This window comes from Megalobrama amblycephala, linkage group LG9, assembly GCF_018812025.1.
Source record: "Megalobrama amblycephala isolate DHTTF-2021 linkage group LG9, ASM1881202v1, whole genome shotgun sequence".
Taxonomy (NCBI): Eukaryota; Metazoa; Chordata; class Actinopteri; order Cypriniformes; family Xenocyprididae; genus Megalobrama; species Megalobrama amblycephala.
This window is the reverse complement of record NC_063052.1, coordinates 13647067-13673820: the sequence shown is the minus strand read 5'-3', so window position 1 is coordinate 13673820 and position 26754 is coordinate 13647067. Positions and strand designations below refer to the sequence as shown.

Sequence of the window (26754 nt, the reverse complement as noted above, 5' to 3'; positions counted from 1 at the left end):
TTTCTTGAGCAGCAGATCAGCATATTAGAATGATTTCTGAAGGATCATGTGACACTGAAGACTGGAGTAACGATGCTGAAAATTCAGCTTTGCCATCACAGGAATAAATTACTTTGTCAAATATATTCAAATAGAAAACAGTTATTTTAAATTGTAATAATATTTCACAATATTACTGTTTTTTACTGTATTTTTAATTAAATAAATGTAGCCTTGGTGAGCAGACGAAACTTCTTTTAAAAACATTAAAAATCTTAGTGGTTCCAAACTTTTGGACTGTACTGTATATATATATATATATATATATATATATATATATATATATATATATATATATATATAGGGGTGTCAAAATAACACGTTAATTTCGATTAATTAATCTGAGAAAAAATAACGCGTTAAAAAAATAACGCAGATTAATCCATTCCGTATTGACCTTTGAACCTGGAGCCGTTCTAGCCACCATTCGACTGTAAAATGAAGGAGGGAGACGACTGCTGCGCTGATGGACAGAACGAGCAGAGCAACTCCCTCGTGCTCGCGAGCTCTTTTAAAGTAAGCACTGTCTTTGCACTCTCTCTACCTCACACATAATAATCTAAATCTGCTGACACAATGCTAAAAGTTCGTAAGACCGAATCCATGTTTCACGAGGCGCATTCGGAGAATGTTTTTCCTGAATAACCGCTGGGTGTGAATAGTGCTCAAAAGAACGTCACCTCATCTTCTCTGACAGGCGCCCTGCACGTGCAGCTGACATAAACCACACTTTCAGTAAACAAAAAGAAAATCCTATCCAGTGGTGAAGTGTTTTCTGTGTTGACAAATCTTTTGCGATGTCCTAATAACAGTCGCGATTCGCACGCAACACGTCAACGTCCGCTAATGTCCAATTCGCGACCTAATGACTCATTTGAACCGATTCATTTGAATGAATCATGACATCAACTGATCTGTCCACACGGTCTATAATGAATCATTTACTCGAACAACTCTGAAATGAGAACATAAGTGTGCTTACCCCATTTAGCAAGAGGGGTTGGTAAAATTAGCCTTAATAATCCACAATATTTTCAGGTTATTTAAATGACAATGTGTAGTAAATTAGGCCTACCTATAAAATCAGTTAGTTTAGACTGGAGTGAGGTGAAACCAGAACAAAGCAAGTTGTTGTTAGCTAGGTGCATTCAATTGTAATGGTAAAAAGTTATATTATTAGTTAATATAACTTCTAAATGCTACTTTTTAACACTTTTCAGGTTTAGCAAAAAAGCATCTTCTCTAACAAAGCTATAAAATCACTTTTTTTTTTTTTTTTGCAAAGAGGGCAAGAAAGAATTACAGTGAGAGTGACGGGGTACTTTATTGTCAGTATCAGCTCGCAGATCACCTTCATTTGTGTGGATGACCACTGAAGACCATTTTTGACCCAGGAAAAACCTGCATTGATTCATTTGAATTGAAATATTTAATACTTTGACAGCAAAAATTATGTATGCGATTAATTTAGATTAATTGATCACAGCGTAGTATAATTAATTAGTAATTAATTAGCCCTAATATATATATATATATATATATGTGTGTGTGTGTGTGTGTGTGTGCGTACATGTTTGTCAGATTACATGTAACAAGTTGCACCTGTGTCGACCCGCACCTAATGAGCATCAGCTCTGCTTATTTGCGACCCAACGCTAATTCGAACTGCTCTTGTTAGATTGTGTTGGTCATTATGTAAATTATTTGACTGCGTCTCTGTTCTTTAATTTGCAAGTCAGCAGTAGATCACGCGCAAACCTTGCCACTCCCATCTGCACATTTGTGGATTTGCACTCTCACACTAATTTGCCCCATTTAGTAAATCTGGCCCAAAGTGTTCTGTCATGTGCTTCATACACTCTAAAAAATGCTGGGTTAAAACAACCCAAGTTGGGTTGAAAATGGACAAACCCAGCAGTTGGGTTAAATGTTTGCCCAAACTGCTGGGTAGTTTTATTTAACTCAACTATTGTTTAAAAATTACTGTATTGCTTGCTTAAAATGAACCCAAAATATGTTGGAAATTAACATTTATTAATATATTTAAGAAATTAACATTTATTAATAAGTTTAACTAAACATAATTAAAGAATTGCTTCACCTTTTGATTATTATTGTTGCCTCTAGTAATTATGTGTCTGATTTTTAATTTTCAACCTATTTTGGGTTCATTTTAAACCAGACATATATTAATTTTTAAACAATAGTTTGAGTTAAATAAAACTGCCCAGCTGGTTGTGCAAACATTTAACCCAACCATCTGGGTTTGTCCATTTTCAATCCAATTTGGGTTGTTTTTAACCCAGCATTTTTTTGTGTATATAGAACATTTAGGGGTTCCCATCATGGAATTATTATATGGATTTAGATGTAATTAATTAATTTTGTTTTAATGATTTTTTTGTTATTAAACTTTATAAATTAAACAGCTCATAAACATTCTTTAATCACTAAAAAAAACTGTTAAACGTGAAAGTATTATGCACTCATTTAACATATTTAAACTTTTTTGGCATACATTATTCTTTAAAATTGAGTCAAGAACATTAGAGTTCCCCACTGAACCTTTAGAACATCTAACACCATTCGCTAAAAAATATTGAGGCTGAACGTGACTGATTTAATCTTTCATGGTCTTGGAATAAACTCAAAACAATTCAGCGTCACTGTGTTTAGGCAATCATTCAAGACAGAACTGCATAATGGCTTACAGTTGTTGTATTCCTCTCTAACCCAAACTTGATTTTATTAGTATGCACCAATAGCATACAAGTACAACACAGCCTTAGTAAGTACTATAAAAACAGCTCTAGACTAATATCAAACGAACTACTTGTGCTAGTTGATTATAGGTGCTCATCAAAAAAATATCAACACGTTAATGTAGATTTGTTCTTCATAATAAGGATGCTGGTCAACAGAACAAGGGAAAATTTGTTACTTCACAGCTTGTATTTTCAGTCCTTTTCCTCTTTTAAATGATTTAAATTTCCTTTGAGGGTTTTACTGATCCAACCAACACATTTTGAGCGTTGGCACCAAATAGACTGAAGTGGTCACACTTCAAGAGTTTGATCATTAAAATGATTTACGACATGCACCCTATTCTAAAGAGACATGGATCACTGCCTCCAGCACACGCTCCCTTCCTTATGTCCTTTGAAGTGGGACAGCGAGGAAAAAGGGTGAAAGAAAGGATTCTTCCAGCCTCTGCAAGACAACACGGACTCCTTTGAGCCCTCTGAGACCAAGACCTCAGTGTCCCTGGCTTTATGACCCGCAGTGAAAGAACACAGTCTTAATTGGACCCGAAACACACTGGAGACAGAAAGCGTACACATGTCCTCATGTAATGTCAAAGATTGATTCAATGTGAACACATTCTGTGTGTGAGATTTGGGCTACAGATACCAATGTATTGTAAGTCTCACATTTTGGAGACTATTTAGTTTGTGAACATTTGTGGCATCATGCTTTCATCAGGAATCTTAAATTGTTAATACAACATCTAGCAAAGCCACATGTAATCCAATGAATGCAAGTGACATTTTTTTATTTTTGCACACATTTTCAGCTATTATTTGTCTTGCACAATAGACGTTAGTAAGGGCATGTTGCATTTTATGTGTATAAGGCTGTGCAAGATAATCATAACCCCTTAACTGTCACTCCCATTTTTGGGGAACAGACCCCAACTTAAATTGTTTTAAATCTTGAATACTTTTGAGCACAGACTTAAGTTTGGTCTCCTTATAAAGGGGCCACTTGGCAGATTATTTTAGAAGTGAAAAAAAATATGAAAGTGAAATTAAAAAAAAAAAAATAGTTATTGAAGTTTTAGTTTAGGAAAATGTAAATTTGTATTTTGTAATGTAATTTATATAAAATATAAATTTTACAAAACTCTTTTACTCTAAAACTGCAAGAAAATCAAAACCAAAATCTAAAATCTAATCTGTTTCAAATTTTAGGTTGATATCTGAAAAATTGAACTTTCAGTAAGATTTTGTTTGGGTGCAGTACCAAACTTTTCCACTAGAGACCATCCGGGCTCCATTGGTGACCTCTTCCATTTCCATATAGCCTATGGTTTGAGTGACCTGAACCATTTATTTCTATAATGTTCATACAATTTATGAAACTGACATCCTATTCAGAAGTAGTATAGACAGAATGGCATTATTTGGTTTGAATTCAACCTTTAACAATCACGTAAAAGAACATGATTTTTCATTTTCATTACTATTTCAAAATAAATGTCTGAACATGCCTTATGAGTCTGAAAATATTGTTGTTGCGAATTAATAAATTACTGTTCCTCTGTCATTTGTCTTGAAAATCAGAAAATATGAAAACTACTATTTGTAAGCTTTCAAATGATATATAGGTTGTTAATCTTATTTTAGGTTTAGGCTAAGATATTACTGTTTTAATAATGGCAAACGTTCTGCTAGCGGGACGGTAACAGTTAAGAGGTTACAAGCCTTTCACACCAAGGACGATAACTAATCGTTCTAAATATAAAAGAATAGCAGAGTCCAAACCACAACTATAACAATAACAACACAGAGAAACAATATCATTGGAATCACTTTCTGAATGATTTTTCCAGCTTTTTTTCCAGGAAGGATCAGAATTCATCCTGCTTTAAGAACTTGAGCATTTAAAGCAGCAGACGACAAAATTGCAGCATGCACAAGAACGATATTGTGAGTTGGTGTGGACACTAATACAGTTATCGTTATAGTAATCTTTAGTTATCATTCTAAATTAGACGTTCGAAGCATTGCACAGCATCACCACAACAATCCAAGTCCTTTAGCTGAACCACTCATCTATATTGTGTCTGCAGCAGCCTTTATCATAGCACTCCTCCCACTAACTACACCTACTTTCCCTCCTCCAACCACTTCCCCCCATTTTCCCATCACAGCCTCCCTCTGTTTTCAAAACTAATAACAGATGTGTGGTGGGGCTGTGCTCAAAGACCCTGCTGTTCTGGCTGCCGGCCATATGCATTTCACACAGTGATGAAGGCTCCAGGCTCCACTGAGAGAATGAGAGCAAAGGAAAAAGAGGGAAGAGACCCAACACCGATTAAATACAATGCTGAGAAGTACAGTGTAGTGCGGAGAGGACCGCTCAGTGCTTGGTTTCAAAAACTGGCAGTCTAAAATGTGAAAATGACTCACATTTCTTCACTTCAGTACTAACAGTGCAAGTTAGCTATGCAATTTTTCGGTTCCTAAGGAATCAAACCCATGACTTGACAGTGCAAGCACTACTACTCCAACAATAGGAACACTTCTTGCAGTTTGTCCACTATTATATCATCTAATCGTTTATCTAAAAATGTATTGGTACTTCAGAGAAATCAAGTTTAAAATAAAGATAAACCTAAAGTGCCGATTACAGAATATACAAATGTAACATTTTACAGCAACATTCCAGTTGAAAAGAAATTCCAAAATGTACTTAAAGTGTTCTATTTTCGCACACTAATTTTGTACTTAACATACTAAAAATTCTTCGGTAACACTTTATTTGTCATTGTTACATATGTTACATGTAGTTAGTGTAGTAGTAATAACTAGAAATTATGCATAATTACATGCAATTAACCCTAAACCAAACCCTCATCCTAACCCTATAGTAAGTACCTGAAGTTATTTGTCATTGAACACATCTTTCATACACTTTCTTTTCATACACAGGTTCAAGTGTACTACAATTGGTAACTAAATCCATTTTTTAATACAGAGATAGTGTGTTAAAAGCACATTTTAGTTCATATTTCATGGTGTCTCAAAATAGCACAGTTGAGTACACTTAAGCCTTAACTTTTTTACCTTTAAATAGTTTAAGTCAAGATGGTTAATTGACTGTAGTGGTGTGTTTGAGGCACACGTCTGCGGCACGCCGACCCGACACAATCGCGGCTCTGGCGAGGTTCTGTTCCGTCCTCTAGGAGGTGCCAACTCACACCAGGAGCGTTTTAGGAGCGAAGCGACAGGATTTGTGAGACTGCGTGATTTGCCTGTCCTACGTTGTCTTTCTCGATTTTTTTGTGTTCTAACATGGTTAAGTTAAATGTTTGTTTTGTCCAGTTTAATTTTGTTTTTTAGTTGTTTTTGCTATCCCACATGAGTCTGCATGGGGTTTATTTTGAAATTGACAGGATTTTGGACCTTTATTTTGTATTTACTGTGAGGCGGCTATCTTTAGCGAAGCGGTGTGGCGAGCCACTTCTGGGACGCTTCTGAAACGTGCCGCGGTGCGGCTGATGTAAACAAGCATTGACTAGAGTGGCCACGGATCAGCTCCGGTAGCCGCGTCGCAGCCGTAGCGCACCAGAGTAAACAAGGCTTTAGGTGTTCTTAAGATTATATTAAGAAGTACAAAAGAAGAATTTTTAGTATATTAAAGGTGCCCTAGAATTAAACATTGAATTTATCTTGGCATAGTTGAATAACAAGAGTTCAGTACATGGAAATGACATACAGTGAGTCTCAAACTCCATTGTTTCCTCCTTCTTATATAAATCTCATTTGTTTAAAAGACCTCCGAAGAAGAGGCGAATCTCAACATAACACCGACTGTTATGTAACAGTCAGGCTCAATAATATGTACGCCCCCAATATTTGCATATGCCAGCCCATGTTCAAGGCATTACACAAGAGCAGCCAGTATTAACGTCTGGATCTGTGCACAGCTGAATCATCAGACTAGGTAAGCAAACAAGGACAACAGCAAAAAATGGCAGATGGAGCAATAATAACTGACATGATCCATGATATCATGATATTTTTAGTGATATTTGTAAATTGTCTTTCTAAATGTTACGTAAGCATGTTGCTAATGTACTGTTAAATGTGGTTAAAGTTACCATCGTTTCCTACTCTATTCACGGATTTTCTTTTTTTAAACACTTGCAGTCTATATAATTCATAAACACAACTTCATTCTTTATAAATCTCTCCAACAGTGTGTAATGTTAGCTTTAGCCACGGAGCACCATCAAACTCATTCAGAATCAAATGTAAACATCCAAATAAATACCATACTTACACGATTAGACATGCTGCATGACGAACGCTTTGTAAAGATCCATTTTGAGGGTTATATTAGCTGTGTGAACTTTGTTTATGCTGGTTAAGGCAAGCGCGAGCTCCGGGGGAGGGGAGCACGAGACTTAAAGGGGCCGCAGCCTGAATCGGCGCATATTTAATGATGCCCCAAAATAGGCAATTAAAAAAATGAATTTAAAAAAAATCTATGGGGGTATTTTGAGCTGAAACTTCACAGACACATTCAGGGGACACCTTAGACTTATATGACATCTTTTAAAAAGACATTCTACGGCACCTTTAAAGGGTTAGTTCACACAAAAATTAAATTTCTGTCATTAATTACTCATCCTCATGTCGTTCCACAACTGTAAGACCTTCGTTCATCTTCAGAACACAAATTAAGATATTTTGATGAAATCTGAGATTTTCTTACCCTCCAATAAAAGCAACAAAATTACCACATTCAAGGTCCAGAAAAGTAGTAAAAACAGTGTTAAAATAGTCAGCGTGACTCGTTATCGTACTCGTAAAAATCGTTATTTTTGTTTTTGCGCACAAAAAGTATTCTCAACGCTTCATAACATTAAGGTTGAACCACTGCAGTTATGTCGACTGTTTTAACAATGTCTTTAGTACCTTTCTGGACCTTGAATGTGGTAATTTCATTGCTTTCAATGGAGGATAAACTCTCAGATTTCATCAAAATATCTTAATTTATTGTTCCAAAGATGAACGAAGGTCTTACAGGTGTGGAACGGCATGAGGGTGAGTAATAAATGACAGAAATTTCATTTTTGGGTGAACTAACCCTTTAAGTAGAACATTGGTGTGTGAAAATAGAGCACTTCTGGGAACTCACATCACATTACATAATGCTAAGCAGATCAGTAGCCTATTTCATGTGCATTAAAACAAATACAGTGTAGTGTATTATAATACCTACATCACCTATATTTTGTTAAGCATTAAGTTATAATGTTTCATAACGGTTTATGAAGTGTTACCAAAGGCAGTTGTACTCAACCAATTAACAACATAAACATGCACTTTTTTTAACTCATCAGTCCTGAATATTAAGAATAAACTGTACCTTTACCAGCTTGTTTCTGTCCACTTCACCGATACACTCAAGCTCCTTAAAAGCATCTCCTATTGCAACACAAACCTCCATTTAGTAATCCTTTTTGTGTGTGTATGTAAAAGCTACATGGCAGAAATAATGAAAATACACACTCACCCTCTGGATTTTCTCTCCGTTTACATGCTAGAAAAAATAAAACTACAATCAGCATGAATTATCTTGATATCGCAGCGTCTGGCATCATGTTATTCGCAAAGTGTCTCACCATGTTTCGATTGCAGTTTTCCCATGTTGATCCCTCTTATGGAATAAACAAACCAGTCATTTCAGGAACAGCTGTGACATCTGTGGCATAAATTAAGTGGGGCAGAATATGCATGTTTCCATTTAAATTACTGAGATGAAGTTTGAGGAACTGTTCAGTGAGGATTTGCCACACGCTCGTTCCTCGTGGATGAAGCGCAACTCTCTCTCTCCCTGCCTTTGACGATGTGCGCATCCTTCAGTTTTAGCCCAGTTTCTTCATCGGACAGCCTAGTGAAATGTGCTTGAGAATTCTTATCCAAGCCCCTGCTGTATTCCTAACTACCTTTTCGGTTTTCGTGTTTCAGAAAGTAAGTAAAGGAATAACCTTTACTTGGAGATTAGCTTTGATTTCGCAACTGCCGATTGTTTTTTAGATTGAACATAACAAAATATTAAGCCAAATATATATTTTAGCACTGAGATACCTCCATCTAACACTATTTCAGTATTAGAGGGGGGAAAGTTAACTTTACAGCGTTTGTTTGTACAATAATGCAACTCATTTCATCAATCAAATAGCAATTCAATTGTAGCGCCCTCTGGTGATGTGTTGAAATACAACAAGATGATCATTTTTTCTCTCTGCAGCTTTATCACAATTTTTAGGTACTCCAAAAAATGATCATGACAATCACAACAATAACTTTACTTTATAAGCTTCTTTGTCAGCTTCATCTACATATGTAACTGTGGACCACAAAACCAGTCATAATGGTCAATTTTTCAATATATTAATGTATGGTTTGTGAGGATATGACAATATTTGGTCGAGATGCAACTATTTGAAAATCTGGAATCTGAGGGTGCAAAAAAAAATCTAAATATTCTTATCTAAATCTAAATAGGCTTATAATCTAAAAGAAAATCACCTTTAAAGTTGTCCAAATGAAGTCCTTAGCAATGCATATCCACTCACAAAAATATATTTTTGATATATTTACGGTGGGAAATGTTCAAAATATCTTCATGGAACATGATCTTTACTTTATATCTTAATGATTTTTGGCATAAAAGAAAAATTGATCATTTTGACCCATCCAGTGTATTGTTGGCTAAAAATATACCCGTGTGACTTATGACTGGTTTTGTGGTCCAGGGTCATATATGATGATACAATAAATGTAAAGATATCGCCGTTATCATCTAATTTTAATTTATTATTTATGATTATAAACACACTGGTTTGTTGCTCAAATTATTTTACCATTTACTGCATTTTGTTATTCTTCCAGTTATTTACCTATAAAGTGGAAGGTCACACACATTCACACAAAATAGCTTAAATTAGCAAAATAAGGTTTACAGGTTCCCTTTGTTGATTTTCACAGCATTTCTTTCACCAGATTAGCAGATACACCATAAAAAAAGAAAAAAGCAATTGCATTTTATCCAACACACAGGGATTTTTGAACTATTTATGCTGTTGTTATTGCTGTTTTTTCTTGTTTTTCAGATCTACACATCCAGTAATTCTTCATTTACGATGTTCAGTCTTGTAGAGTGGCTGCTATTGGTTCTCATTGGCTCATCAGTGTCTGTTTCATATTTCATCTCCTCTGATTTCTGTGCAGATACTGTGAGTGAGGCTTCTACATTGTGTCTGTCTGTGTCCAAAATGGCTCCCTTTGCCCTATTAACTATTATGTACTTACAATTAAATTAATCATTTGATACAATGCACTTATTGTGTGCATACATGTTTTTACATTGTACTTGCATTTTAAAAAAATCCTGCATGTAAATACATCTGTAATTGCATATAACTTTACCCGTATCCACCTCAATAGCAGCTAAAGTGTTTTGCAGTACAATATGAACACAATACATGCATTGAACTTATTTCTTGATGCAAGTACACAGTAGTTAAAGGGTTAGTTCACCCAAAAATGAAAATAATGTCATTTATTACTCACCCTCATGTCGTTCTACAGCCGTAAGGCCTTAGTTAATCTTCGGAACACAAATTAAGATATTTTTGATGAAATCCGATGGCTCAGTGAGGCCTGCATTGCCATTGTAGATCTAAAGATCCATAAAGCTACTAAAAACATATTTGAAACAGTTCATGTGAGTTCAGTGGTTCTACCTCAATATTATAAAGTGCCGAGAATACTTTTTGTGTACCAAAAAAACAAAATAACGACTTTTCAACAATATCTCGTGATGGCTGATTTCAAAACAGTGCTTTGGAGCTTTACGAATCGAATCAGCGGTTCGGAGCGCCAAAGTCACGTGATTTCAGCAGTTTAGCCGTTTGATGGGAGATCCGAATCACTAATTCGATTCGTAAAGTTACTCATTATTTCAAAATGAAGAAATCATCACATACTCAGAGACACAAATGCGGTGTCTGATTCGTGTACGAACTGATTCTTTTCAATCATCCTGTTAAATCGGTTCACAAATCACATCAAACTATTAATTCGAGTCAACAACTCACTGATTCAATGATCCGTTCAGAGCGAGTCTCCAGCAAATGAATTTACAAATCTGACTGAAAATTAGCCAAGATCTGAGCGCGTGTGACTGATGGCGAAAAGTTACTAATGTTAAATTTTAGGATTAATTATTGTAACTGAAAATCTAAAAACCTAAATCATATTTAGGTCTCAAAAGTCGATTGTGAACTAAATCTGCGATCTGTTTTAGCCCTCTGAAATGCTTTAACGCGGACACGTCCAGATCAATGTGTCTGCAAATTATCACAGAAGTACTGCGATAAAAGTTTATAGTTTGGATATAAACACGGAAGTCTACGTTAGCGAGCAAATCACCTTTTAAAACTAACTTGGCGCTTCAAATAACGGTTGTATCGATTACATCGTTACACCACTAGGAGGCGACAAGTGACTGTTAAAAATGTATTTGATATTGAATGATTCATTCAAAAGATTTGTTCAAAAACATTGATTCATCCAGTAATGAAACAAGTGAAGTAGTTATGAGTGAGTCATTTAATTTTTTAAAGAATTTAATTGATTTAAAGATTTTTAAATAGACTGCAGCAATTAAGATATTGTCCTCTAGTAAATAATTAAAGGTCCCGTTCTTCGTGATCCCATGTTTCAAACTTTAGTTAGTGTGTAATGTTGTTGTTAGAATATAAATAAAATCTGTAAAATTTTAAAGCTCAAAGTTCAATGCCAAGCGAGATATTTTATTTAACAGAAGTCGCCTACATCGAACGGCCAGTTTGGACTACATCCCTCTACTTCCTTCTTTAATGACGTCACTAAAACAGTTTTTGACTAACCTCCGCCCACAGGAATACACAAGAGTTGCGTTTGTAGAGTGTGTTTGTCGCCATGTCGTCGAAACGCTGTTATTTTCATCCCGCAGTCCAATCACCGGGTCTGATTCCGGCTCAAATTGATAGGGTTAAATTAAAGACATGTTTACAATAACACTGAGCGCGTGCATCTCCACGTTATGGTAAGAGGCGTGACCTTTCCGGTCACGGTGCGCTCAGAGCTGTCGAATCACAACACAGGAACCGCTGGCACAATCAGAACTCGTTACGTATTTCTGAAGGAGGGACTTCATAGAACAAGGAAGTCATCAGCCCGTTTTTATGACAGTGGAAACAGCGGTATACAGATAAGTAAATTATGTGAAAAATACTGTGTTTTTACACGCGAAACATGAACACATGTTATATTGCACACTATAAACACAATCAAAGCTTCAAAAAAACACGAAAAACGGGACCTTTAAAAGTTATTTTGTTTAGTTGTCTGTTCAGAATTGTGGGAGATCTCATTTTATCCAGAATCATGCAGCTCTAACACAAATGAAAATAACACATGCACATTCATCTTCCCCGCTTAAAATGTGATGCATATTAGCCCTATGTGGCGTCTGTTTTTATATTGTTTGTCAAGACACATTACATAGGCATCCACTAATCTTCCATACTGACTAGTGCTGCAATTGAATTATATAAAATAATAATAAAATATAAAATTAAATTAAATAAGTGGCATAAAATTACAAAAAATAAACATTCATCAATCAATCAGTGAGTACATTAAAAATCAAGGTACTTTTGTACTTTCACTCAAATAAATTTGAAAAGTAGTGCTAAATATTACTTTCACTTGAGTAATATTTTAATATATGTATCTATACTTTTACTCAAGTACTTGATTTGTGTACTTCGTCCACCACTGCGGAAGAATCAAGCAGGACATCTCACATGCAACAGCTCCTCCGCAAGTTCTTTATGTGGACCGGGACTGCTGCTCTGCAGGAGGTAAAGGCAAGGCGGCAGCGATGTTTAGCGAGTGGGACAGCTGGTGGTCAGGCTGGATTTGTGGCATTTTATGCAGCGGATAGCAGTCGGAGACAGCCACCCTCTCGGTCTCTATCTTTGAGTGGGATGCTGGGGATGTTAAGAAGCTGAAGGAGTCCTGCAGCTGCAATGCCACCACTAAAGAGCAATGTCGTCGCCGCTCTCGTGAAGATTGAACAGCTCCTTAAGGACTTCAGTGAAGCAATGGACACAATGGGAATCAGGCTCCTGGACAAAGACAGGATGGAGGAGATCTGGCGGACCCAACAGCGCCATGTTGAATGTATCCAGGACCCACCAGATTTACAGAAAGGTAGGGCAGGTGAACAAAGGGTGGGTAATCCTGCCTCTGCACGTGGCTCAACGTCCCTGGAGTCCTTCCACCTGCACCTAAATCGTTTTGTGCCAGGTATGCATGTTTCCTAAAACAATTCAGTTGTTTGTTCATGTGCTTTTCATGGTGCTAACTTCTTTCTGCCTGCTTTTCTAGGTACAAGTGCCACGCCTAGCCCCTTTCTAAACCTGATGCCTTCTTTCACAGCAGGCTGTTTCTCTGGGTTTCTTATTGTATGTGGGTATACTGCCATCGCCTGGGTATCCAGCTAACGGGTTGTGGCATGTACAAGATCATCCGAAGGGTCTTCGACCTAAATGGGTGGTATTATATGGCAACCGAGTACATTGAATGTCGGTCCAGCCTGGTCACAAGACATCCTGGACCAGTTAGATCGCAGCCACTGTAATCAATTTCCTGCAGTCCTAACCTACAGGTATGAGTGTTTTTAAATCTTTTAACATAAAATACACTTACACACATAATAGTCTGACATTGTGCTTTGGTTATTTTTACTTCATGTAGGTTGTCCTGTGATAAGGAGGTGGTGAGACTGATGCGGGGTCACACGCTGGGGAACAGTGCCACAGCTCTGTACAGACACCTGTGCGTCAGGCAGAAAGAGCATTGGCTTGGACAGTCAACAATGTACTTCTCTGTGCTGAGGAATTTTGTGACCCAAGACACTGATCCCACCCGTCTCATTGCCCCGCTGCCTTGTCCATCTTGGCTGCTGTCAGTATATGCCAAAGATGTACTGACACGTCTTCCTGAACTAAAGGCCGGGGTCACCTCTGTTTATGGCTCCATCATAAAGAATGACTCCACCAAAAAGGCAAAGCCTGATTTAGTGATTATTTTTTATTGTAAAATAAAAAGGTCTTGTTCCTTTGATTATTAATACATCTTATCGTCCACTTTAGGTCAGCAAAAAGCTCTATGGGTGATAGATGTGGGGAATGAAATTGGGCAAGTGCTCATGTGTGTCCTCACAGAAGGAGAGGGAAAAGGCCTGCTTCCTATGTGTTCTGGACTTGTGGATCGCTACCAGGCGAGCTGGAGAAGCTCCTCCCCAATTCTTTATGTGGACTGGGACTACTGCTCTGCAGGAGGTAAAGGCAAGGCGGCAGCGAATGTTTAGCGAGTGTGACAGCTGGAGGTCAGGCTGGATTTGTGGCATTTTATGTGGCGGATCGCAGTCGGGGTCACCACAGACAGCCACCCCTTCATGGGACGCCTCTCTGCCTATATCTTTGAGTGGGATGCTGCAGATGTCAAGAAGCTGAAGGAGTCCTGTGGCTGCAATCCCACCACTCGTGGAGCCCAGCAAACTTCAGTGAAGCAACAGACGCAATGGAAATCAGGCTCCTGGACAAAGACAGGATGGAGGAGATCTGGCAGACCCAACAGCGCCATGTTGAATGCATCCAGGACCCAGCAGATGTGCAGCTCTACAGAAAGGTAGGGCAGGTGAACAAAGGATGGGCAATCCTGCCTCTGCACCTAAATCATTTTGTGCCAGGTATGCATGTTTCCTAAACAATGCAGTTGTTTGTTCATGTGTTTTTCATGGTGCTAACTTCTTTCTGGTACCTGCTGGAAGGCCTTGTGCAGTGGAATGAGGCTGGTGCAGTTGCTGCCGTTGAAAGAAAGGTCGTCTGCTATGGTGGCCAACCGCAGCAGTATGCCAACACACTGAGCCAGACATTTTTGGGCCTTAATTTGGTGGAGGATTACACCAGCCCTGGTGGATACACATGGCACACTTTTGAGTAGTAGCACCTGCATTTCATGTGCTCATCATACTTTGAATGCCTACAGGTGAACTCATTGATGTGGAGTACATGTATTCCCAAACAAATAGACCTTTTGAGGAAGACTTTGGTGCTGATCCTGATATTCCAGATGGGATTCAGGATGAAGACCTCGAGAGTGATCTGGAGGGAGATGAGGGGTTTGAGGATTTGGACTTCGATGGTGAGCCCCTCGAAATTATGGAGCTCAGCTTCAATCCCCCAGAACCCATTCAGCAGCGGCCATACAACCTCCTGGTCGGACAGATACAGCAGGGCCTTCATTGCCTGAGCAAGTGAAAGTTGCAAAGACAGAGTATAAGTACTTGCTTAATTATCAAAAGTAAATTTCCTTTTCTATGTCAATGCATTGTTTAATTATTGTCACATTGTTGTATGTAAAACAATCAGGGCTTGACATTAACACCCGCCTGATGCGGTGGATTTCAGCAGTGGCGTGTAACACAGTCACTCCTACTAGCCACTTTGCCGGGTTGAATTTATAATCTATACATTTTTCATTTTTTCTTCTTTTAAAAAGGCAACTGAATAAAGTAAGTGCAATCTAGTGTTGTCAAAAATATCATTTTTTCGATACTGAAATATCTGAGATGCTTCCAATACTCATTTTCCACAGAATAGATACATGATTCCAGCTACACTTTCTCGCTTTCTAATCTCTCTGACAGCGAGTCGACACACAAACCCGCCTCTCCTCACTCACTCATTTAATTTTCTCCGGATGAATATTATTGGTGTTACAGGGCTTGAATTTCGCAGTGGTATTGTGTGTAACTGCACATAATTTTACTCATTCCCGCAGATTTTGGGCTCACACCCAAAGTCTGCACACATAAAGCCGCCTCTCAGTACTAGATTGAGTTCTTTTTTTGCTGTTTATTGTGCTTAAACAGTCAAATAGACACAAAATAATGTCAAAATGCCGGTCTTGGTGAGTATTCACATAAACACAGTCAGTCATATTTTATATAATATATGTTTAACCCTCTACCACATAGTGTTGTCATATGGCAACATACTCTTTGTGTTCATTTCCTTGCTACTGTCTCTTTAAGAGAACATTCTCATTTTTTTTTTGTTGGTAAGAGAAGACCTTAGTTTAGCCAATGATGTGCTTTGGTTAAGTCACATGACATGCAATTTTTTTCTGTGGCACGATTTCTGACAGACTGCCGTCTCTTGTCGGTATAGTTGCTGAAAGCAAACTAAAATGTCAGTAACAAACAAGGAAACCGCCCATGTCAAATTCACAAATAAATTGTTAACATCGTCTCAGGTAAGTTATGATGACATATTAACCACTCAAAAAAGTGTTTATGAAATTAGTTTTTGGTAAATCGATAAAATGTCTGTGTTTCCATATGGCAACACTGTGCAATCATGGAATGACAATATTATAATAGGTGTACATGTGTCTCACCTCTGAAAAAAATGCTTTTTGAAGTTTCGTACAGAAAAAAGGTGAAGTTTCAAGGATTATGGGGGGTTCATGTTCATAACCTTCCTCTCATAAGATTGCGTAATGTTGAATTTTCATGAACTGCAATGTTTTTGGTTTTATGTCAATGTTTTATGATGCATGATGAACAGTATTATATTTGTTTTTAACTGTCTACATATGCAATTTAAATAATATTCACGAAAAACGTAATGAAATTCAAAGAATATAAAGCATTATTCAGCAAAAGAGAATGGAATAAATAAAAGCACAAGATGTTGGAAAATAAGTATAAGGTGTTGTTTATAATTACTGCTAAAGCTTATAATAGCACCAATTGATTCAATACAAACAACATTTCTGAGGAAAAATATTAACTATATACTCTTACACTTATTCTAATTTATTTCCACTATTGTACGTTGTTGCCATATGGCAACATATCATAAAGTACCTTAAAGGTCCCGTTTTTCGTGTTTTTTTGAAGCTTTGATTGTGTTTATAGTGTGCAATATAACGTGTTCATGTTTCGCGTGTAAAAAAAACACAGTATTTTTCACATAATTTACTTAACTGTATACCGCTGTTTCCACTGTCATAAAAACGGGCTGATGACTTCCTTGTTCTATGAAGTAATACGTAACGAGTTCTGATTGTGCCAGCGGTTCCTGTGTTGTGATTCGACAGCAGCTTAGCGCTCCTTGCCCGGAAAGGTCACGCCTCTTACCATAACGTGGAGATGCACGCGCTCAGTGTTATTGTAAACATGTCTTTAATTTTACCCTATCAATTTGAGCCGGAATCAGACCCGGTGATTGGACTGCGGGATGAAAATAACAGCGTTTCGACGACATGGCGACAAACACACTCTACAAACGCAACTCTTGTGTATTCCTGTGGGCGGAGGTTAGTCAAAAAACTGTTTTAGTGACGTCATTAAAGAAGGAAGTAGAGGGATGTAGTCCAAACTGGCTGTTCGATGTAAGCGATTTCTGTTAAATAAAATATCTCGCTTGGCATTGAACTTTGAGCTTTAAAATTTTACAGATTTTATTTATACTCTAACAACAACATTACACACTAACTAAAGTTTGAAACATGGGATCACGAAGAACGGGACCTTTAAAATAATATTTTTTTCCAATTTTTTTTTTTTACAGCACTTCAAGGTAAGGCATTCTAAGAAAAGAGATTTATCATAATGTGTGCAGTAGAGGTTTAAATAAATTACTTACCTAGCTTCAAAAATAAAAGAAATCAATGACAAATTCTTCCCTTACTCCCTCTCTATTTAAAGCTGCTGTCCGCGATTTTTGGCCCTCTAGTGGTTAATAAACAGAACTGCACGTGTCTTGCGGAGGAACATTCTATCTAGAGAGTAATGTAATTAGTCTGGTGCAACTTCACAACCAACAAGGTGCATGGAGTGGTAAATATATAGTATAAGAAAGAAAGAAAACCAGCAGCACTTGTGGCACGGAGGGGTCAAAAATAAAAATAAAAACAAAAAACTGTAAGGCTGGAGCTAAGTAACAACTTTATTTTTCCAACGCGTTTCAGCACACAGGCCTTCGTCAGGGCTAAAACTAGGAACATTGTAGCCGGAGCTACTTTTCTCCGTGTATGTCTATGGCGTCTCACGCAGTTACTGTGATACTCTGTGGCGAGTCCTACCAGTCTGGTCTGAAATAGTCTGAATATAAACACTTATTATAAGTGTACCATAATGATTCAGGATAAGACAAAAACACGGTTTGGAAAATGGATTCATGTTGTATATTCTCATTACATAAATTTTTAACACAAAAAAAGTTGCAGACTGCAGCTTTAAAAACAGGAGAAAACAAGAATTCTCAAATTAAATCGCATCAACTTCCCTACAAATGATCCCACAAGAAAGAAACAATTAAGCAGTGAATTAACTCGAAGGGGAGCCTGACCACACAGGCCAGCACTACACAGAAACATACAATCAAGGAGATTACTTTAACACACTCCAACTAGTTAATGGTAACTATAAACACAGAGTTACCACACTCACACAGCATACCTTCTTTTGTGTTCACTTAAAGGATTAGTTCACTTCAGAATTAAAATTTCCTGATAATTTACTCACCCCCATGTCATCCAAGATGTTTATGTCTTTCTTTCTTCAGTCGAAAAGAAATTAAGGTTTTTGAGGAAAACATTCCAGGATTTTTCTCCATATAGTGGACTTCACTGGGGTTCAACCGGTTGAAGGTCCAAATGTCAGTTTCAGTGCAGCTTCAAAGAGCTTCCGTCCGTCCGTCATAAAAATTAATTCGGATGGTTCGATTTTCTGCATTTTTCGCATCCGTAGCAAATATTTTGACAGTTGAGAGCCACCAAATGACGAATATGAAAAAACAAATACGACAGTTTCGGACTCAGTCAGGGTGCAAGGACCTTAAACCTGTGAGGCTTGCGCAGCTTCTCGAGGAGAAATCAAACAAATGAGCGCTGATCTCTAAAGTCTATGAGCGCAGCACACACAAATAAACTAAATTGACATACTGCAGTTAAATTTCAAAATGTGGTTATTTATATTTATAATATTTTTATATTTAAATTTTATTTATATTTTATTTATAATATTTTTATATTTATAACATTTGAATACAGTTCAGCTACATCACACGACCTGACGACCAAGAGAGCTGACAACTGACCATCACTTAATTTACCATCACCTCGCGATTGAAAATGTGACTGATATGACAGTTCATCAAACAAGTTAATAATATTAAGTCACTTACATTTTAGATGAAATAATGACTGTTTTGGTCTATTTTAGCAGCGAAAATTACGGAAGAGGATTAGGGCGAAGCAATAATAAAAAATAAAACCATCTCGATTTTAAAGTTGTTAAATTACGGGAAAAAACTTGTTAAATTACGAGAAAAAAGTCGTTAAATTATGAGAACAAACTCGTTAAATTTCGAGAAAAAAGTCGAGATAAAATGTTGAGAATAAAGTCATTAAATTACGAGAATAAAGTCATTAAATTACGAGAACAAAGTCATTAAATTACGAGAATAAACTCATTCAATTACGAGAATAAACTCATTAAATTACGTGAAAAAAGTCGTTAAATTACGAGAATAAATTCGTTAATTTAATGACTTTATTCTCAACATTTTATCTCGACTTTTTTCTCGAAATTTAACGAGTTTTTTCTCGAAATTTAACAACTTTAATCTCGAGATGGTTTTATTTTTTTTTATTATTGCTTGGCCCTAATCCTCTTCCGTAGAAAATAGATCCGATGAATCCAAACAAATATCACAACATAGCGCATCGCACAGCAACACTCAATCGTGTTTTGAATGATTCAGTGTTTTGAACAAATCGTTTGAGTCAAAGATTCAATGACCCATTCACAAACATCTGTCTCATTCTTGATGAATCGGCCGTTTGAACAAATCGTGAATGAACGACTCATTGACTCGCTTAATAAAACCGCTTATCACCTGCATTTGCGCTCACTATCGACAAACCAATCAAATTTGTTCAAAACTTTTTTTTAAAAATCAGTCCAAACACATTTTAATTTTTATTCAGGAGTTATGTATATACAAAACTACAACTTTTTATGACAGTAGTTTAGTGATTAAAATTTTTTTCAAATTTTGTTTTTTCAGGGTTTTTTTCCTCCCATCCTGTAACTTACTCGCACCCCCCCCCCCCCCCCGGTTGAGAACCACTGTTCTAAAAAAATTAAAATGATATACTTTTTAACCACAAATGCTCGTCTTGCACTGCTCTGTAATGCGCCACACATTATGAAATCAAGTTGGAAAGGTCATGCGTGATGTAGGCGGAAGTACCGAACAAGTGTTTACAAAGTGCAAAGACTAAGTCAAACGGCCTTTACCAAAAAAAAAAAAAAAAGGTAAAACAACTATGTTGGACAATTTTGAAGTTGGAGGAGAAAATGAGATTTTTGAAAATGAGAGTTTTTCACCCTACCGCTGTACTCCGCCTACGTCACGCGTGACCTTCCCAACATGATTACGTAATGCGTGGCACATCGCAGAGCAGTGCAAGAAGAGCATTTGTGGTTAAAAAGTATATCATTTTTATTTATTTTTTTGAAAATGACCGATTGTTTCTCTAGATAAGACTCTTATTCCTCGTCTGGGATCATGTAGAGCTCTTTGAAGCTGCACTGAAACTGACATTTGGACCTTCAACCCGTTGAACCCCAGTGAAGTCCACTATATGGAGAAAAATCCTGGAATGTTTTCCTCAAAAACCCTAACTTCGTTTTGACTAAAGAAAGAAAGACATAAACATCTTGGATGACATGGGAGTGTGTAAATTATCAAGAAACTTTCACATAGTTACACAATGTAAGTGACAAGTAGAAGATGACAGTGTCTCAGAGGAAAGTTCCTCTCTTGTTTCTTTGGAAATCTCTGGGTTTTCTTATATACATACAGCTCCAAACTCACACCTTAAATCAGGAGGCACTCCCAAACATGAAGTGGATAGTGGGAGGAGCAACAGGAAAGCTCAGAGAGCACTATATCTACACCAGCAGTACAAAAACATTGCAAAGTTATTTGAATTAATTGCTCCCCTTCTTAGGGTGAAGATCAATCCAGCGGCACTAAATAGCCTTTCACAGGCCGCTGAGGCAGGCAGGGCTGTGTTCAGACTAGTGTTGCACAATATACCGGTACTAGAAAGGTATCGCGATACCCTGCTTTTAAAAACGGTTCGGTTCTTCATTTTATTAGTACCAGTACTTTGAGTGCCAGCTGTATTTCCTAAAGTGCGACAGCAGGGGGCAGTGTGTGTGCAGCGCGCTGCTTCTGAGGCAAATCGAGTGCGTGTTTATTCCTCTCAACTGTGCAACGGCTTTTATGGTGACGAAACGAGAGGTATGGTTGTAAATTCAGGTGCTCTTGCAGACTGTCCACAAATTATTGAGAAAGCAGATGCACGAAGCGAAATATGGCATTATTTTGCTTACATTGCCGAAAGTCAGGGCAAGCCCACGGACACCACAAAGCCCGTCTGCAAAAGATGTTACAAAATAACGTAAGCGAAGGGAGTCAAAAGCATCTTGCCGTCAAACATCCCGATTTGTACAGAGAATTTAAAGAGCGGCAGGTTAGTGAATGTGATACCAGCATTATGTTTATGCTCTCAAACATTAAATGAGTGTTATTTATTTATTTTACTCGTGCAAGCAGACCTGAGGTGTATTATTGAGTACTTATTAAGTTTAATAAGTGATATCTGATTGCAAAAATAAAATTAATTTAAAAATATGTAAATATGTGAAGGGTATATATGGTTATTTTAAACTAATTTATGCTTTAATAACATTGCTCTAAGTATTTACAGTTATCTAATTTTTACAATAATCTTACTGTCAAAAATACCTACATATATATATAAAAAAACAGCAAAAAAGCATAACAGCAAGTAATTTACAATTTTATTGAGCATGAAAATAATAAACATAAAAAAAAAAATTAAATCTAACTCTAACTTCACAGCAATGAAGCTCAAATCCAGAATTATCAGTCTGCACAGTGGTGAAGAAAGAAGTTCTATCAAATGTTATTTATTTACTTTTCCTGCTGTTTTAGGTTTTTGCCACAGTATCGTTTAAGTATCGGTATCGCGGTATTTAAGCTGGGTATCGTATCGAAGTCAAAATTTTGGTATCGTGGATTGGATAAGAGGTCAACATAGTCATACCTTCAGCTGTAGGTGTGCATCCAGATGTTTGGATGTCTCCTGTGTGCGTGTTTGCTTGATATTAGAGAAGAAATCCTCTTCATCATCAGGAGTTGAAGACTCTCATCATGATCAGGAAGATGTTGCTTGATGCAAGTGAGGCCTAAATGAGAAACAATTATAGGTTAGTCACTTTTTTTTTCTTTTCATCATGACTACGTTGTATGCGTGATGAATACGATTCTCAGCTGGATGGAACTGAAATAAATACTTTGAATGTTGCGATCCTATCGGACTTATGATAACAACCTGAATCGTAACAAAGCACTGTTCGCCAGAGGAGAACTGGCCCCCCCAACTAAGCCTGGTTTCTCCCAAGGTTTTTTTTCTCCATTTTAACACCTATTTGCCACTTGTTTTCCACCTGATGTCACCTGTTGGAGTTTGGGTTCCTTGCCGCTGTCGCCTTTGGCTTGCTTGGTTGGGGACACTTGACATTTGACTTGAATTTTGATATTCAACAGTGCTTTGATCTGCCTGCATTGACACTATTATTTAAGAGATGCTGTGCAGACAAATAATGTACCAGTTATCAATGTAAAGCTGCTTTGACACAATCTACATTGTAAAAAGCGCTATATAAATAAAGGTGACCTGACTTGACTATGCAAGATAAAAAATAATAAGTAATTGAGGAAATAAAAAAGCTGTGAAAAGTTAATATTACTGAAGTTTAGAGAAATATGATTGACACATGACATCCAGTCATATTTACATCTTTAACTACTTCAGTTTAGTTTTGCAATACACAACAAGTTAGATAACCTCTCAAATCTAGCATAATTTTGTTTTAAACATTGACTTTTAAGACATGTTTCTAGTTTCCAATCTTATAAGTTTTAGTCTTAAATGCAGCTAAGGGCGTTTGTCCTGCAATTCCTCTGAGTTACAAATCAAAATCATGCAATAACATTTATTTATTAACACTGTTTTGTAGGTTTTTGTGATGGGTGGAAATTAAAATACACATTTAATATTTCTAATTCTCGTTTTCGCTCTTTACAAAAGAAAAACATGCCAAGGAAAACGACGCACATTTTTCAGACAAGCTATATACATGGTAAGCGAATTTAAATGATTTTATACATTAGTATTTAATCTATATAATCATATTTGACTGAATTCGTGTCGATTTCTGCTGCTTTGAGTCGAAGAAATTACCGATGATATACATTAACAACTGTCAGACTAAAATACGATAGATTAAATCGTCTGATGAAACATTAGGATGATAAATGTAATCATTGCGAATACTTACAACATATTTTTGATGGGAAACAAAATGTTTATGTACTTATTATTTCTTTAAACCCGAGTTGAAGATGTAGATGTAGAGCTGTAGAGCGAGACGCTCTGAGGGAGGCTCCACTGCAGTGCTGCGCTCTAGCGTTCTGGCTGCGCACTGCACCCTAAAATCAGGTTAATCACTCTGTACAGTATAAAATATGAAATATTACAGTAAAATCATAAATAATAACACAAAAAATCTATAAGGAACGCTTCACGAATTTGCGTGTCATCCTTGCGCAGGGGCCATGCTAATCTTCTCTGTATCGTTCCAATTTTAGTATATGTGCTGCCGAAGCGAGCACGAACTGAGAGATTGGAGGACAGCTATTTATACCCAGCACCCCCAGCTATGTATTTCAGTGTTGGTAAGTGAATAAAACACTTATTCTACTCACTTACATAAATGTGACTGCGAATCATGGTGATGTAAACACGCAAACCTTTAAAAACGAAGATATTTTCAAACCGGCAGTTTTACCGTAGTATTCTCCAAGACTGAATATGTAAAAAAGCCTGTCTCTGCTGGCGGTGATAGGACGCCTCGGTGTGACGCAGAGGAGCTCTTTGTCACGTGTAGCGCACCATCCCCCCCCTTTCAGACAGAGCAGAACCTCCCTGGGGTCAAAGGGCAACTGCTTTCCTCGTGGAAGAGCACAAACGGCCGTCTGCTCTGTCTGCAGGGGGAGGGTGCGTCACACGTGACAAAGAGCTCCTCTGCGTCACACCGAGGCGTCCTATCATTGCATTCGATATCCGGCTTCCTCACGGAAGAGCACAAAAGGCTCAGAGACCAGGAAACTCTCCTGTCAGATCAACCGAAGCAGTGAAAACACGGAGAAATGCTTGAAGAATCACAGAAAACTCAGAACAGAATGTGTGATGCCAATGATAGTTAAATCAAAGACGAGAAAGTACAAGACATGTAGAATATATGACCAACAATAAGCAATAGGGCCCAACAATCCCTGTCTGGACTTATTTGGAAAGGTAGCGAACTGAGAGTGAATAAACCCCCTCAATATGAGGCATTTAAGAGAGTTATTTTCTCCTAATGTGTGTATTTCAGGCCCTGAAGAGAAAAATCTATTTCAAATAAATGCCAGTGTAAATTAATTGATATTTCTACTAATCAAAGAATCCCTAAAAATAAAATGTATCACGGTTTCCACAAAAATATGAAGCAGCACAACTGTTTTCAACATTGATGATAATCAAAAATGTTTCTTGAGGAGCAAATCATCACATTAGAATGATTTCTGAAGGATCATGTGACACTGAAGACTGGAGTAATGATGCTGAAAATTCAACTTTGATCAAAGGAATAAATTATATTTTACTATATATTCACATTTTTAAAATTGTAATAATATTTCACTGTATTCTTGATCAATTCCCGATTTTGTATATATATGTGTACTTTATGCCTACAAGTCAAGTTAAAATCACCTTTTATTTCTATAGCACTTTATACAGTACAGTATAGAACAAATTCACAAAAAAAAAAAACTTAAAAGACACTCACACACATAATTATTTTCCAATCTTTGCCATCACAGGAATAAATTACGTCTTATAATATTTTAAAATAGAAAAGTTTATTTTAAATGATAATACTATTTTACAAAATTATCGTTTTACTGTATTTTTAATCAAATAAATGCATCCTTGATATTAAATGTCAAAAACAGAGACATTATGTCTATGGTCAAAAAGACACTCACTTGTCGCCATCTAGTGGCGTAATTGTTTTCCAATCTTTGCCATCACAGGAATAAATTACGTTTTAAAGTATTTTAAAGGTGCCATCGAACGTTTTTTTACAAGATGTAATATAAGTCTAAGGTGTCCCCTTAATGTGTCTGTGAAGTTGCAGCTTAAAATACCCCATAGATTTTTTTAAATACATTTTTTAACTGCTGCCCCTTTAAATCGCGCGCTCTCCGCTCTCACTGCATAAACAAAGTTCACACAGCTAATATAATCCTCAAAATGGATCTTTACAAAGTGTTCGTCATGCAGCATGTCTAATCGCGTAAGTACAGTGTTTATTTGGATGTTTACATTTGATTCTGAATGAGTTACGATTTATAAAAGATGAATCATTGTCTGGCCATCTGGAATTTTGGTATGGAGATAAAGGTTATGATTATAATTTTTTTGTAGTATTACACCACATCGTGTGTGTATATTAGCACCATTTGTTGTTTTCTTGTGGTATGAGATAGAGCGTTAGGACCCGGAAGCGCTGCAGCGTGACGTCAGACTTAACAACCGAATAGCCTACTGTGCTCGAGGCGCGAACTCAAGAATTGCTCGCGCAAATGCGCCGGCGCGCGCTGCATATTACTTTATTATAGTTTAACTAAAGCGCTAAAGAAACTACGGGCATGCGCCATCATTATTCTGAGGTAAATTAAGTCATGGAATTACCAAACATGCGATTAAAGCTGCCTCAAAACTGCGTGCATGTATGTACTTGTTGACATGGTTTTAAAGCTATTGTTATCCAATTTGTTGGCCTTAAAATGTCTTAAAATGCATATATGTACACCAAGGAAATCAAAATTTTCTCGGGGAAGCATGACCCCGAACCCCCCCTAGCATAATACATTTTGTGACCTCGGTAAATATAAAACCCTGCGTACGGCCCTGCTTATTTTCTATCTAACGAAATCAAAGGTAATTGTGTATTTCTCCGGTTGTGTGCACTTGGGGACTAAACTTTGTATGCACTAATGTGTGAAAATAAATGGGAGCAAAAACGCGATTGAATGTAAAGGTTTGTGTCTCGTTGTTCTATTAAAAAAAAATCAATAACTACCGATTGATTGGCATTTTATCTATCTATCTATCTATCTAATGTATACATATATATATATATATATATATATATATATATTGCATAAATAAAATTTGAAGGGAGGACCCACACACATTTTTTTTGCTTCCGACGTGCTCCGTGGCTAACGGCTAATGCTACAATGTTGGAGAGATTTATAAAGATGATAAAAGTTGTGTTTATGAATTATACAGACTGCAAGTGCTTAAAAATGAAAATAGCGACGGCTCTCTTGTCTCCGTGAATACAGTAAGAAACGATGGTAACTTTAAGCACATTTAACAGTACATTAGCAACATGCTAACGAAACATTTAGAAAGACAATTTACAAATATCACTAAAAATATCATGTTATCATGGATCATGTCAGTTATTATTGCTCCATCTGCCATTTTTCGCTGTTGTTCTTGCTTGCTTACCTAGTCTGATGATTCAGCTGTGCACAGATCCAGACGTCCTGCCCTCGTGTAATGCCTC

At 37.0% G+C, this 26754-nt stretch overlaps 1 protein-coding gene, 1 long non-coding RNA gene and 1 other non-coding gene across 8 annotated transcripts in view; 1 reads left to right on the top strand and 2 right to left on the bottom strand.

Moving 5' to 3' along the window:
• Positions 1-26754, bottom strand: part of LOC125275089 (protein naked cuticle homolog 2) — a 41543-nt gene extending 14789 nt beyond the window's left edge. Inside the window, exons 1-4 of one of the 6 annotated variants that reach the window (XM_048201769.1) lie at positions 26697-26754; positions 22110-22251; positions 8347-8373; positions 8200-8258 (exon numbers count right to left, since the gene is read on the bottom strand). Coding sequence is in view for 3 of the 6 variants with exons in the window: in XM_048201766.1 (XP_048057723.1) it covers positions 8200-8258; positions 8347-8373; positions 8456-8480 (111 nt within the window). In the remaining 3 variants the exon portion in view is untranslated. Of the gene's footprint in view, positions 1-8199; positions 8259-8346; positions 8374-8455; positions 9389-22109; positions 22252-23406; positions 23751-26696 lie in introns of those variants that run through there. The other 5 variants (XM_048201768.1, XM_048201766.1, XM_048201767.1 and 2 more) reach the window with 5 other exon arrangements.
• On the top strand, positions 476-12764 carry LOC125275091. Its single transcript, XR_007186382.1, has 3 exons — positions 476-555; positions 9950-10072; positions 12636-12764. It is a non-coding gene; the product is annotated as an uncharacterized LOC125275091 (long non-coding RNA).
• Positions 23634-23740, bottom strand: LOC125276309. Its single transcript, XR_007186629.1, has one exon. It is a non-coding gene; the product is annotated as a U6 spliceosomal RNA (small nuclear RNA).